The sequence below is a fragment of the Equus caballus genome, chromosome 15 (assembly GCF_041296265.1).
Source record: "Equus caballus isolate H_3958 breed thoroughbred chromosome 15, TB-T2T, whole genome shotgun sequence".
In the NCBI taxonomy this organism is placed as follows: domain Eukaryota; kingdom Metazoa; phylum Chordata; class Mammalia; order Perissodactyla; family Equidae; genus Equus; species Equus caballus.
Window position 1 is genome coordinate 101,757,814 of NC_091698.1, and position 15,593 is coordinate 101,773,406.

Sequence of the window (15,593 nt, forward strand, 5' to 3'; positions counted from 1 at the left end):
GGCATCTGAATTGATACTGAAGTGAGTTGAGTCAGTGGAACAGTTGACTGTGAATGAGAGAGGCTGCAGAGAAGGTGCCCAAATGGACCAAGTCAGGCAGGAATCTCGAGCATCTATGAGCGAACTCAAGACACGAAATGAGAACTGTCGAGTGACAGTCAAAACACGGCACACATCAACACCAGACACACTACTGTGCGGCCCTTAGGTACAGGTTAGCCACGTCCCAGGACCGCGAGCTCTCTAGAAGGGGACAGAGCTGGTCAAAAGGCCTGTTGACCTCGAAAGAGACCCCCTTCTCCAAGACCCTCCAGATCACCAGTACGAGGAAATATAATATGAGCTGCATATGTAATTCTAAATTTTCTGGTATCCATGTTAAAAAGTAAAAATAAGCAAGGGAAATTAATTTTCATAATACAGTTTATTTAATTCAATACAAACTAAAATCATTTCAACATGTAATCAATACAAAAGTTACGACTGAGATATTTTACATTCTGTTTTTCAGCCTAGATCTTGGAAGCTAGGTACTTTCCACACTCACGGCACAGCTCACATGGCACTGGCCACAGTTCAAGGGCTGAGGACCCGCACGGAGGCAGTGACCACCACCTGGCCAGCCCCGCTCTCCATCCACACTCCCCTCTGCCTGTCTTCGTTTGGTTTGCTCCCACTGGACCAGAAAGAGGTCCTACCCTCCCCAGATAAACACAGTCCTTGAGAGAGAGGCCTTATCTGCCAAGCCAGCAGGACACAGCCCAAGGCCTCCAATTAGTGGCCTCCGCGGGCAGTCGATCTGGTCCTCCAGGAGAAAAGGCTGGACCCGCTGCACGTGGCCAGGGACTGAGAGAAACAAGGTCACTGTCAAGGAAGCAGGGCTGCTGGCCAAAGGGGAAAGAATCCCAGGAGCGATTAAAGTATTAACAGATAAGAACCGTCCCCTTGGCCGCTGTGCCGCAGGAACAGCACATTCACTTCAGGACAGGCTGGAAACATTACCTTCTGAGAGGTCTTCACGTCTGCACATTCCACAGCCCGGTGCCTGGCTCAGGGTGGGGGCTCAGCAAATATTTACTCAGCATATTAAAAACCATGTACTTTAAATTCTGAACTATTTCACAAGTAGGAGAATTGGAGAGTAAGCCGCACTGCTGGATGAAAAGAGATTCCTATGTGTCCCAGCTGGTTGTTTTTACTAGAGTGGAACTGGAATTTATAAAATTCCAAAAGTTTAAGAGATTAATACCTGTCCTGTTGATTACAGAATGCCACACCCTGTTTTGTTGTAGAAATGCCTCACCACCCCTCTTCCTTCCCACTCTCCGTGTCCTCACCCTCCCTGTATATTCCTTAATCTACCTTTGAACCGTCAGCACCAAGGAGGTTTTGCCAAATGAATGGACAAATGAACAAGAGAAAGGATGAATGGATGAGGCCATTTCTGGACTCGAATGTCTTTGAAGGGAAAAGATGCCTATGAAGTTCGACAAAGATTTATCGAGCACCTACTCTGAGCCAGGGGCCAGAGGGACACAGAAATGAACAAGACAGGTTTGTGGCTTCCTGGCCATCATGCAGCCACAGTTACAAATGTTCACGGAAGGCAGGCGTGTGTGGACACCACCTCGGCACAACAATGAGAACAGGTAAGCCACATGCACACTGGTCTGGACCTCTTCCCTAGGGATTCCTGCCTTTCCAACAAGAGCAGGTGAGAGAAGGAAAGACCATTTACTAAACCTGAGCCTGGCCATGCACCAAACTGGGCGGGTCTTCATGCTCTGTTTTGTCCAGGCCCCTTGAGGACACCCCTCCCAGCTCTTGCAGGCTCTCACCTTCTCAGCTTCTCTCATTCCTGGGTGCGGCCATGCAGCCCAGCTCCAGACAACAGGACACGAACAGAGGCAGCTGCAGTGCTTTAGGAAAAGCTTGTTCTTTCCTGATAATAAGGGACAGATGTAGTTGACAGCATCTCCCCCCACCTCTTCTGCTACCTTAAACACAGATGTGAGCCAGCAGCTGTGGAGAGCCATCTGGACCCCAGCGCAGTGTGAGGGCAAAGGATACAGAGCAACAAGAGGACCTGAGTTCCCGGAAACACCCCCGAGCAGCTGCACCAGTGAGGCACGCACCCCCATCCCCTGCCTTCTCTCTGGGACGCAGACACCCATCTGTGTAAGGCCCTGTTAGTAAGTGTTCTATTGCTGGCCAAACACACAGTGACAGACAAACATGCACAAACAGGTACTACCTGCCACTGGCAGATATATGTTATGGGTTGAATTGTGTGACCCCCAGTATTTGTGAATGTGACCTTGTTAGGGTCTTTGCAGATGCTCAAGTTAAGATTGATAGAGTGGGCCCCACTCCAGTATGACTGGTGACTAGCCATTTTGCCTGTCTTAGTCCATTCATAGAATTATAGCAAGATACCATAGAATGGATGGCTTATAAACAACAAACATTTATTTCTCACAGGTCTGGAGCTGGAAGTCCAAGATCAAGGTGCTGGCAGATTCAGTGTCTGGTGAGAGCCCGCTTCCTGGTTCACAGATGGCCATCTTTTCACTGTGTCCTCACATGACAGAAGGCGCAAGAGAGCTTTCTGGGATTTTATTTCATTTTAAAAAAAGGGCACTAATCTCATTCATGAGGGCTCCATCTTTGTGACCTAGTCAGCTCCCAAAGGCCCCACCTCCTAATACCATCTCTTAGGGGATTACGTTTCAACATATGCATCTGGGGGACACATCACTGAATCTGCAGCATAGCTTCTATGCATGAGGACAGCAGGCAAGCTGTGAAGACAGCAGATGGGGAGGAGGGGAGAATATATGCTGACACAGAGGCCGTTCCTTAGGGTCCCAGGAGCTGATGGAATAAAAACACCTCCTTACTTCTTTTTTCTAACACATCCGGCCCCATCCACCACTCTGCTGGCCTCTCCCAACCAGACTGCACCAGTTTTCAGGGCCCGTGGCTGACGCCCCATTGAGACATAAAGAAGAAAGAAGCAACTGTGGCCTCAGCAGACAGCGAGCTCTGTATTTTCCACACAGGGCCTGGGCCTGCCTCGCCCCTGCCAAGGGATGAGGAAGAAACACACACAGTTTCAGCCAACAAATTCAGGTCCGGAGGTGCCAGCTCCAAAAGTCTTCTGGAAGCTCTTTCTACCCCATTGTCCTAGGGCTACTATGCACCAGTGCATGTGCTACCAAGAAGTGCTGTGTGGCAGTCCAGGCAGTCAGGAAAAATTAATTTATGGTACTGTTTGTTTCTTTATGTTCTCAATCGCCTAGCAAATGGCCGCCTCACAGGGTCTCCACAAGCCTTCACACTCCCTGAGGCAAAGTTATCCTGGAACACGCACTCTGCATGAGGCTTCTGAGTGCAAACTTGCACCAGAGACCAAAAGAGAAGATAAGTCACTCAAGACATGGATTCCACAAAGACAGAATACACCAAATGCCATGAATTATTGTGCACACACTTTATAGCCTCCTTTGCAGTTGCTGCTCTTCAACTCCCATAGAAAAACAGCCATGTGAATCGATGGCCCATATTGCATTTACCTGGCAAACAGCCTTTCTAGGAACTCTGACCACCTCTTTACCTAGAGCACCCCAATCTTTCATTAGAAAGATCTAAGCTCCTAAGGCTGAGGGAGCCCCACCTCCTTCCCTTGCCCATGGGCCCGACCACCAGCCCCAACCCAACGTTCTCAAGAACAAACCCTTCTTGGTCCCAAATCTTTGGCCCTCTTCCACCCCAGCAGGGAGCACCCTCTTCTCTGCTCTCCAATCTTCTGCAAAGGCTACCCACATTCACTCCTGTTCCCATCAGTCACTTCCATCAACTCCACCAGCATTCCCATAACACACACTTGGATGAGCACACTTTGGCCTTTATGCGTCACTGTCCCCTCATCACGGCTCCCTTGCTGGACTATGAGCACTGCAGGGTAACGCCCATTTCTCCTGCCTCATTCTCCCCTGCTCCAGAGTGCCCCCAGCTACAGGACCACCGCCAGCCAGCCCATACAAGTCTCGCCGTCTGTGCCACTGGAACTGGCGCTATCTGCTGTCGGCACAATCACAGGACCCAGGACTGTCAAGGCCTTCCTCCCTGCATCCCACGCCGCCAGGCTGCGGCTCCAGCCTTCATCCTCCGACCCAAGGAGCATCCCCACCCACGGGGCATTCAGCCTCTTATAGTCCTGTGGTATACTGCTCTGTGGCCTGACCTCCCAAAGAGAGACCCATATCTCGGGATTTGCTCAGATCTTGCTGGAGTACAGAAGGTAAACTCAAATCCCATTTCCTCATCGATAATCTGCCCACAGTTTCCCTCCTGACACCGTGGGCAGATTATCTCGTATTCAATCATTTAACAAAATGCATTTAGAAAGAGCATGATAAGGCAGTGAGGGAATGCTAACGTGAGTAAGTTCCTGCCCGTGTGGCACTTATAATGTAGTAGATGAAATATGACAGTCATACAAATCACTAAAATTAGATTAGAGGGTTTTAAGCGCAAATATAGGTTTTGGAAAAAAGTTGCTATGGAAGCACCTGGGAGAGAGGACGTTTCCACCTGCAGGCGGGAGAGAGAGAGAGCAGGAGCCTGGAAGGGATGGGGCGTGCTTGAGCCGCAGGCCTACAGTCTGCCCTTCGTGCTCCACACGCCTCCAGTTTCTCATTGTTAAGACGCCAGTGCTAGATGAGCACCCCCCACAGTCCCCACACTAACAATCCTATAGCTTTAAGAAAAAGGCAACGTGCCTGCTGAGCCTGGAAGGGTCACGAGGAATCTGGCATATGGAGACGGAGGGAGAGAACATTCTAGGGCACAAGGGCTGAGGCTGTGGAGAGATCAGCACTGGAAAGACAGGCTGGAACCAAATGGTGAAGAATCTGGAAATCAACCCAGGGGCACATTCGTGACTTCACAGGCCACGGTGTCTCAGCGGGGAAGTGACAAGAGGTCAGCAGAGAGAATGAGGAGGGACGGCCCTGGGATCACGGCAAAGCATCCCAGGAAAGTCCAACAACACCTGCTCTGATTCCGGCTTCAGGACACCTACTCAAGAGAAGGTTTCCCCTTGAGGAAGAAGAGGTCACCTAACGAGGACGTCTGCACATTTCTGTGAAGGGGACCCTTCCCACCCACAAGCTGAGGGAGAGTGACAGCCTCTCTGCCCAGCAGGCTGCCCTTCCTGCAGGGGATGCAGGGAGGGGGCGGCAGGGGAGGGCAAGTGGTGCCATTCTGGACTAGGGGAGAGCCTGCAAAACGAGCCAGAGACTGAGGGTGAACAGGGAGGGTCAGACACGGCCCCGCCGCTGGCCAGTTAACATGTCCTGGGTGCAGAGCCAGAGCAGAGGGAAGGCTCCCTCACTGTGTGCAGGGGAACAGGAGGTCCCCGGAAGTCTGGGAGGGATGCTCTTCTTGTTGCCAGGGTCATCGGCACAGCTCCGCCTCCCTGTAGATAACCTTAAAATGCTGCCGCCCCCAACATCCAACATGCCCTGTGCCACAAAGACCCGCCTTTGGAAGCCAAAAAGTGTCCCAGGAAAACCATGATGTAAGAGGCATTCTGCCGACAGACCCAAACCCTGTTTAACCAACAGCCCGACTGAGAGCACCATCAATACCCACGTTCTGCATGTCGAAGCCCCCTCTTTGCTCCCCTGGATCTGTGCCTGGTTCCTGCCCACGGAGCTGGGCTGGCAGGAGCAGAAGTCGGTGGAGCCTGCAACACCACTCCCCTCCCTTGGGCTCCCTTCCAGCTCGAAGGTTGTCACCTGCAGGCTGCCTGCTGCTATCGCTGGGGAACTGCCCCAGCCTAGCTCAGGTGACTCAAAGACAGAGACAGGCTCCCCGATTGTAAAAACGGTGGTTGCTTCCCATGGCTCCCGCGCGCTCCCGGAACCCTCTCCCCTCTACCCAGCAGACTTAGGGGTGGGACGGGGACTGAGGGACTACTCACAGGGACAGAGGCTCCAAAACCAAACAGTGAAAACCTCACTTTCAGAGACAGCCGGCCCACCCTCCGACATGCCCGGGGCAGAGCCTGCTGCTGGCTCAGCGTTGCTGCGCTGGCTCTAAGTTCCCTGCCCACCCAGGCTGTTTCTTGCTGTTCCCAGGCCCAGAATCTGACCTTGACCCTCCAATTATCCTGGCTAACTTGGACTCATCCTTTAAGTACTGGCCCAGCATCACCAGCTCTGGTCGCACTCCTCCCCACATGGGCAGAAATGAGGTGCCCCTCCCACGCCCCACGGCACTCGGCACACCGACCCCACTGTTAGAACAATCTGTCAGTGTGTGGCGTCCACCCCTGAGACCACAGCCCCCTGAAGGGCACAGAATGTACCTTTCCTGCAGGACTCTGGGTTGAACACCAGGCTTCCACCTCTACCATGTGCGTGGCCTTGGACGACACAGCTGCTCTTTGCTCCACCTCTCTCCTTTGTAAGTTGGAGACAGCAGCAACACCTGTCCTGTGGGGCTGTGGGAGACCTGGATCCACAGCCATGCACAGCACTTCCTACCAGCACTTGGTGATGGGAAACGCTAATGAATATTAACTACTGTTTCCTCTCTCTCTGGTGCCAAATTCTAGGAGACTATAGGTATTGGTTGACACACTTCAGCATGCTCTCCATGAACTTATTTTTCTCTATAGCATTGCATCCAGGGAGGTTAAGACACTTGTCCAAGGTCACACAGCTGAGTGAGAAAGTTGTACACAAGCTCTGTCCTTCAGCCCTAATCCCAGGCAGGTATCGGAACAGTTGCTTCAACTTAATTTCTTCATCTAATTAAGAAAAGATATTCATTTGTGTCAGTAATGCAGAAACAAGACAGAGGAGTCTGCTTTTGGAAATGATTACCTCAAAAGACCTTTTTAGTCTTAAAGAAAGGCACCTTCACCCTGGTTCTTGGATCTCCAAGGTCGGAAGGTACCCAGAGTGCCTAAGGAGAGGCTTCATCTGCCTTAGAAACATTCTATGCTCTTCGCAGCCTCTTGGCTGCCTCTGATCTCCTGCACCCCAGGAACTGGGGGAGCCCTCCTTGGCCAGATTCCCTGAAGGGTCTGAGGGCTCAACACCATCTGGAGTGGCTCCAGACCACCAAACCACCAAGCCAGCCGAGGCATCTCCATGCCCCTAGCTCAAGTACAGAGGAGAAAAAAGAGCAGACAGTTGGGAGAACAGCTCTCGGTGTGGCCAGGGTCCCTGACTTTTCCTCTTGGGGGCCACAGTGTCCTCAAGGTCACAGTGACAGGGCTGAGCTGGCAATCTCTGATAGTTCTGTGATTCCCAATCTACGAGGACAAGTCTCCCCCTATCTCTACCACCAGAGAGAAAGGCTCCCAAGAGGAGGAGAAATTTGAACAAAAGAAAGCGGCACGGCCAAACTATGAACCACAGTGGAAAAAACAGACGACGTGGCTCCCAGCGTCTGGCCCTGCCGCTGTCTGGCTGAGTGGCACGTTCACCCGCTGGACGTCAGCAGCTTCAACTGAACAACGTGTGTGGTCGCTTCCAAGTCCCAAACCACATTCAGTCCACAAGAGAAACACCTTAGGCTAGTGAAGATCTGGATGCAGGGATTACACACCAACAAAACGAGGGTGCTGGATATGTTTATAAAAGGTATGAACTTGAAAGCGCTCTTCCGGTTTTCAGTACCCCCATAGGTGCATCGCCTGTGGGCGCCCACATCATTCATTCACCAGCTGCAGCTCTGCCTCCAGCATTTGAATCTGCCCTTCATTAGTTCCTTTTCCAGGGTGCTGACACTAGAATCAGGGCCCCTTGAAACACATGAACTTGCAAACTTCAACTGTGCTGAATCTGGAAATTTTGCATGCCAGTAAAATTAGGTTATTTGCATCCCATTTTTTCATGAGGACTTCGATCCATGCCTAACCCACTGACAGGCGGTGCAGGTGGGGGTTCTGATTCTAAAGCTCACACTCTGCACACTCCCCCTTCCCTCAATACGGCCTTAATTGCTCTAAAGGAGGGCTCAGCTCACTCACTCTCTTCCGAAACCATCAATGGCTCCCACTGCCACAGGATCAAGACCAAAGTTGGCCTGGAATTCAAAGATTTCACGATTTGTCCCCATCTGACCTCTCCAGTCATAATCCCTTTGCATTCTTTAAAAAATAATAAAAACAAAAATTAAGAGGGCACTAGAAAGCTGCAAGAAACCAGGTCCCTATTATCAGTACTGGGGGAGGGAACACATCACAGGAGCATTTGGGCTGCAGGCCCGTGGGAAAGTTCCCAGCACAGACCTTGTGTTCCCACCCTCCTTCTTGCTGGGCAGCTCCCTCTGGCCAGGGGCCCTTCCTACCACCTTGGAGCTGCCCCCCTTCAAGCTTTGACTCAATACTCCCCCTCATGAAGCAGCCCTGCCTCCTCTCCCTGCCTTCCCCTCCTTGGAACTCCCACAGCTCCACAGGCATCTGCACCCCCTCCTTTCTGCCTTTGCTTCTAAACACATCTTATCTGCAGCCTAATCTCCGAGGGCAGCCCCTGGCCAGATTCACTGGACCATGTCCTTACTAGATCCCCAGGCCCCAATCCCAGGAAAGCGCTTCCTTCCCATAACTGTTCAAAGCAAGACTGGGGTCTCTTTCTAGTGAAGGGACCAGATCCCCCTCCCACCAGGGCAGCAGGACCCACTAGGGATCTTCTCCTGGGGCCTTATCTCGCTCTCCTTCCTTACCCTGCCTTGCACCCAGCACAAGGCAAGTACGGGATATTTGTTGAATGGGCTTTTTTAAAAAGAAATTTACTGGGAAAAAGACAGAACTTTAGGAGTGACCATCCTGAGACCTGCCTATGGTGATCATTAGCGTACAAGTAACCTCTTCCTCCCCGTGACCCTGAGCCTCCAGGTTTGCACAAGCCAACAGAGCTGGGCGCCCAGGATGGTGCAGGGGACGTGGGGAGCCTCTGCTGGAGGGTGGAGTGGGGAGCCCCGCAGGGAACTGCCCCGCACGTCCCTCAGGAGAGGAAGGCTCCCAGCGAGGAAGGCAGCGGCCGCGGTCATCCGGCGCCTGATGTGCAAAGCGCAGGACCCACGACACTCGGCCCACTCCGGCCAGGCTGACCTTCCCGCCGCCTCCCCGCGCCCCGGTCGTTCCCCTTCCCGAGACTTCGTCGTCCGCGGCCTCCGGGCGGCACCCCACTCAAAAGAAGCCCCCGTGTGCCACCTCGCCCGCCCACCAGGGCCCAGGGACGCAGCGCAGGAGACGGGCGCCCGGGCCAGGGAGGCGGCTGGGGAGCCGAGGGTCCCAAGTGGCCGGCCGCAGTTCTGGGGCCACCGAGGGGCAGGGCAGTGCCAGGGCGGCGCCCTCAGCACGGACCCGGCAGGTCCCCACCCGGGGACCCCGCCAGCCACCCCCGGCCCACACCGATCGGAGCGCCAGGGACCCAGCTGGGCCGGCGTGGGGCGAGCCAAGGCCGGCTCCGCACGGCCACATCCCCGGTCCCCCTGGGCCGCGCCCCGCTCCCGTGATGCCAACACAAAGAGGACGCGCGTCACCCACCTGGTCCCGCGCGCCGGGGCTCCGGGGGCCGCCGCTCCCGCTCGGCCGCGGGCGGGGCTCCTGGCGCTCCGCGCGATGTAGGGTGCCCGGTGCCCGGTGGCTGCCGCCCGTCCGTCCCGGGTGCCCGCCGCCCGCCGCCCGCCGCCCGCCGCCCCGCGCCGCGTCCAGCTCGGAGCCGCCCTTTATTCCCCGCCCGCCCTCCAGCCGGGGCGCGCAGCCCGCGGGGGGAGAGTGGGCGGCGGCGAGCGGCACAAAGACGCGGGGCCCCGGCTCGGCCCGAGCGCCCTGGCACGGCACACAGCGCCCCCTGCCGCCCGCCGCCCGCGCAGGCCCGGGGAGCACCTGGTCCCCCAGAGGACCTCGAGGAGCCTCTGGCCACCCAAACGAAAGCAAGGGTCCTGTCTGGTGGCAGCCCGGAAGACAGACCCCTGATGCCAACACTCTGGGGGGGAAATATCAGTAATCTAGGAAAGAAATGGGTGACCCTGTCAAACCTTCTTAGCTAGGTGATACTAAGAGCATCGGGCTGGGCACCAGGGCCTGGGATCAAGTGCCAACTCTGTCACAGCCCAGACAGACAGCAGCTCGCCATTGGGCTTCCCAGAACCTCAGCTCCATGCCCTGTCGTATGAGGACCTTGCAGTGAAGGCTCAGGGCCTTTCTACGCCAGCGTCACAGGAAATGTCTTTCCATCCCACAACCTGATTGCTTTGCGAGATGGAGAAGACACCCAAAATAGGGGCACAGCAATTCCTTTCCTACTCTTAGCAGTTCTAGCTTGTTAGAGTCAAAGATCTTTGAAGGTAGAATTCCTGTGAGATTTACCTTTGCCACTCCCTCTCGTAGCTAGAAGTTACACAGGTGTTAAATTGGATGTCTGTCAGGCATGCATATCTGAACAAAACATATCCATGTCTATGAAAGAATGCCTCCTTCAATGCACAGACAGCTTTCTCCAGAATTGTGGGGAAACCCACAGTAATATCTTTCTTCCTTAACACTATACTCTCCACACTGTCTGCTCTGAATTCTAATGCCATCACCTAACAGCCCTGTGACCTTAAGCAAGTTACTTAACTTCTTTGTGCTTTAATTTTCTCATCTGGAAAAATGCAGGTGGTAAGAGTATGTGTGTCATAGAGATCCCGGAAGGGATTAAATAAGTCAACTATGCATAAAGCATTATCAGTATAACTGACAAAGAGTAAGAACTTCATGGTCCTTAGCTATTGTTTGTCTCATTTCCCTGAAACAATTACACTACAAGATTCTTAACTATCTTTGACACAACTCTGCATAATTTGTCTTCTTCTGTTACATACACATCTTTTTCAAAAGCATAATTCTGTCTCATCTACGTAGAGAAGTTATTCTGGCAAATATTTCCCCTCCTCAAAGATATGAATGAGTATTTGCCTTCTGATGTCTCTGTCAAATTCTTTGCAGAAGCATCACTATTCAAGAAGAAGGCCCAGTGAGAAGAATCCTAACGTTTGGTTACTCCAACCTCTCACTAGAAGATGAAAACGATTCTTCATAAAGGCCTGAGCTTCATGGAAAATGTATGCGCCCCTCCTTTACTCTGGCCGTGGTACCAGGACAGTGCTGGTGTGATACTGCTTATGAACGGATGATTAAATGAATGGTACCCAGGGGATGGAAGTGATTCCATGTGCTCTGCTTTCAATTGGTCCACAGTGAGATGCAGACATTTCTATGGTACACAGGGCAACAGAATTCAAGTTGGAGGAGCTGGGAAGGACTCTCTGGGGCAGGCAGGGAGGAGATTGAGGGGTAAAACCGATCTCTTATCCAACTGTGTAATTGAAGCCTTGTAGGTGCTCAATGTGTGTGACCTCATTCCCATGTTTGTTTGTCTTTGTTAATGCAATTGTTGTTGGGGGATGGGGAAAGAAGACATGATCATTGATAATCCAATTTGCAGCAGTCCACACAATGCATCTCAAAGGCGATTTTTCTCTATGAAATCTTCCCACTCCATCACTGCTCTCCGTATCCCCGGATCCCTGAATTTGTGTAATGTTTAGTTTGTTTCTGTTAATCACGGCGTCTGTCACACTTCATATTTTGGGTGTTTACTGTCTGATTTTTAGATCTTAAGATTCTGTAGAAGAGTAATGGAGTCATTTTTCTGTGTATCCCCACAGGGCCTTGGGCAGCCTAAGTGCTCAATAAACAGAGTGCAATTATCCACTCTGAGCTCTGCCTCGGAGCAGCCGTCCTGGTTCTCTCCAACAACAAGCTGCCTGTGGCTCTCAAGGTCATTTCAGCTCATCACTGCTTGATTTTCAGTCCAACTCCACACACAGGTCATGGCTTTGAACCACTTCACCCAGAGGGTTGTCATGCCAAGTCTGTTTTCAAAGATGCCCTTTGTTCCTAAGTATTTGTGACTCATCATTCACTCATTGAACAAGCATCTTTTTGATTACCTACTATGGGCAAGACGGTGAACAGACCAGAGAATTAGTGCCGCTGTAAATGGTCCAGAGGCTGGAGAAATGGAATTCTATTCTGAAATTTCCCCTCTATACACAAAATTGAGAGAAGCTCAAGATTCATACTCATGGCTTAAAATAAAAACTTTTTAGACAACGGAGTTTGTACGAATTTGTAATCACACATTCTATAAGTACAGAAAACTCACATTTCTTTAATTTTTAAAATTAATTTAAATGCAATTCTTTATTTCTAGAGAGCAGCAGGCAATTAAAGGTCACTGTTGTTCTGACTCTCTCCCTTGGAACACACAGCAATCTGAGGGATTTCACGGTGCGAGGATGTGGGATGTAACCTGTCATCCTCAGCCCATCGCCAGGTCCACTGACAGTCTCCTCCAAGCCCTGCCAACTCTTTCCAGCAGACTGCGTGCAGATTCTCATCCAGGTGCACAGCTCCCCAGGTAGACCAGGAAGCCTGAGAGGTTCCCCCGCTCCAAGGGCAATGCCAAGTGCCTGCCACTCTCGGGGCTTCTTGGGAAAGCTTCCCTTGTCCACATGCCTGCCACCCTCCCCTCAAAAGCCTCCTCTCTTTTTTTCCTAGCCTAGACATCCCAAAGAATCTCTTCCATGGGTGGAGCATCCGCATCAGACAGGAGGCAGAGTGGTTGTCTTCAGGTAGCTCTGCCTTCAGCTTTGCAAACACCACAGGAGCTAGCAAGATGCAAGACTCGAGCTGTTTTCCTAGAACGCCAGGAGAAAAGATGCAAAAAAGCCAACCTCCATTACTATCACAATAAAATGTGTGGTCTAAATAAGAAAGAATAATAACTTAAGGAAGAAAACAAAACTTCAAGAAAGAAGATGGAACTCATCCTTGCAGTCACTTAGCAACAGCGCCTCCATGGACTGAATTGGGTCCTCCAAATTTGTATGTTGAAGTTCTAACCCCCACCACCTCATAATGTGACCTTATATGGAAATAGGGTCGTTGCACACATAATTAGTTCAGATGAAGTCATCCTGGAGGAGAGTAGGCCCTAATCCAGTATGACTGATGTCCTTACAAAAAGCATCAATTTGAAGACAGACTCATACACAGGGAGGATGCCGTGTGAACACGAAGGCAGAGATCGGGTGATGCTTCCACAAACCAAGGAGAGCCAAAGACTGCCAGCTAACCACCAGAAGCTAAGAGAAGGCCTGGAACATATCCTCCCTCACAGCACTCAGAAGGAACCAACCCTGCCAGCCCCTTAACCTCAGATTTGTGGCCTTCAGAACCGTAAGAGAATAAATTTTTGTCGTCTGGACCGCTCAGTCCCTGGGATTTTGTTTCCGCAGCCCTAGCGAACTAATAAAAGCATCTAGAAGGTGCCCATGTGTGACTACCATTTAGAGAACCAGTGTCATAATAAAAATTAAAATGCCATACAAAGGGGGTAAAATAAATGATCACCCACAAGAAGGTTACTGTGTTAATAAAAAAGTGAAAATATTTTTGCTGTCATCCTCCCAGGCGGTGAAGACAGTTTCTGTCCTGCTCACCACCACATCCGGCACAGGAAGAACAAGTCCTGCACACTTAACAAATACTTGTTGAGTGAACTCAGTGAATCTTGTCTTCCACACCTCCCTGCTCACGGGCACTTCTGTACAGCTCGGAGGCAAATGCCGTAGATTCCGAATAGACCTTGAGACCATACAGACTGTTGAGTAAGATCTTTTCATTTCCCATCAGGAAACATCGAGGTTTAAAGTGGTCCTTCATGGTTCTGAGATCACTGCCAGCTAGTGGCATAAACGGTGCTGTTACACAAGGTTCTTGGCTGATTTCGTGTTCTTTTCAAGTTTCATTACACTGCTTTTCTGTAGTAATCAACAGAATATGGCCCTTGTGGCTGGACAGAATTTTAAAAGGCTTTGGAATGGAATGATTAAATTACATTCAACATTGGGTGGACTGAATTGTGGGCAGACATTTAATGCTCACGAGGTATCTATGTGCTTCTCTCCACGTCCCAGCCCCTTGCAATTAGGTGGGGTATATGACTCACTTTGTTCAATGGACTGTGGGCAGGAGGGCCACTTCTGGGCTGAGGCAGACAGAAGATCACAAGACCTCTAATTTGCTGTCCCCATCACGGTGATGACAGAGCCACCTACTGAGATGGTTGGACCACGAAATGGAATCTGCCTGCATCTCTGGGTTGCCTCTTGGTAGGACAATTCCCTGGAGAATGTAACCTTGCCTGTGTTAAGCTACTACAATGTTAGGGTGTTTGTTACTGCTGCAAAGTCTAGTCTGCACTAACTAATGCATTTTTGTAGACTGGTTTGGAGCAGCAGTAATTCGTTGTGCTGTGTCTTAAAGAGAGCCAAAGTGCAGTGCCAGCTAAGTGGTGTAAGTCATCAGGTCTTTGACGTGAGCGTGTATCTGAGCAGGCAGCCAAGAGCCAGGAAAATATAGGAACCTGGAAGGAATTGAGGTTCGGGGAGGCAGAAAGGAAACACCGTAAGGAAATCAGGACGGAGTCAGGACAACACATGGGGCACCCAGAGCTGACTCCTCATGGGTGTGGCCACGTGTATAATATCTTAGAGGTTTCAAATAAAGGATGGAATAGGGACAAGACATGGCACTCCATCCACCAAACAGGGCTCGGGAGACTTGACAGGCTTAGTGGGTGCTGGAGTGCCTTGTGCCTCCCCCTCCACACATCCAAGGCACTCGCTCCCCCAGCTGCTGGGAGCATGCCCATGGCATGTTGATGGCTTACTTCCTGGGGATTATCCTTTGTCAAAGGGAGCTGTCCTGCCTTGCCCAAATTTACCCCCTTTCTGGAGGCAGCTGCCTCCAATAATTGGTCCATGAGGGGTTAAAGGCCTGCCACGCTTGCCTTAAATAACCCGGGCCAGCCCTGAAGCGTCTAGCCCAGAGTTCATCAGCTGAGGCTCTGTTGCAAAGACATCCCAGGCCCTCAGCTTCCCCCGACTCTCTATAAGTGCCATTCCCAGGAGCAGCTCCTCCCAGAAATGTCCATCTTAGGGCCTGTTTCCCAGGACCAGGCCAGAGAATGTAAGGAAGGAGCGGGAAAGCTCCAGCACGATGGCGAGGGGGAGAATCAGGAAACATTTTCCCGAAGATGGGTCCTCTTGTTTGGTGGGGTGGTGGGTTTGTCTATTAGAAATGAGGGGGGCAGGTGGACTTCGGGCAGGATCTGCAGGCCCTCAGATACCAACTGGGAGTGGAAAGTTCTGGGGGAACCTGGGGACTAAGAATAGGACTCAGGCTACAGAGACCCTTTCTGGGCCTAAACAGACTTAGAGAACCCGTTTCAGACTGCTTTGTTGTATCTCTGTTTGTTTCTAAGAACTGTTTTGTTTGTTCATGTTTAACTTTTAATCTGCAGTGATTTTAGATGTACTTAGTCTTGGACTACTCAATCTACAGACAGTCCATGAAAACCTGTCTCTATACACACACATGCACACACCACCACCACCACCAGCAACACAACAACACACACACACACATAAACTCCCTACCCTTTGACGGCCTG

At 51.4% G+C, this 15,593-nt stretch overlaps 1 protein-coding gene across 8 annotated transcripts in view; it reads right to left on the reverse strand.

Annotated features, from left to right (window-relative positions):
• Positions 1-9,829, reverse strand: part of RNF144A (ring finger protein 144A) — a 119,247-nt gene extending 109,418 nt beyond the window's left edge. For 2 of the 8 annotated variants that reach the window (XM_070236742.1, XM_023619589.2), the window contains exon 1: positions 9,572-9,697. Coding sequence is in view for 1 of the 8 variants with exons in the window: in XM_070236737.1 (XP_070092838.1) it covers positions 8,051-8,156 (106 nt within the window). In the remaining 7 variants the exon portion in view is untranslated. Of the gene's footprint in view, positions 1-8,050; positions 8,198-9,571 lie in introns of those variants that run through there. The other 6 variants (XM_023619585.2, XM_070236743.1, XM_023619590.2 and 3 more) reach the window with 6 other exon arrangements.
• Positions 9,830-15,593: the final 5,764 nt, after the last annotated feature.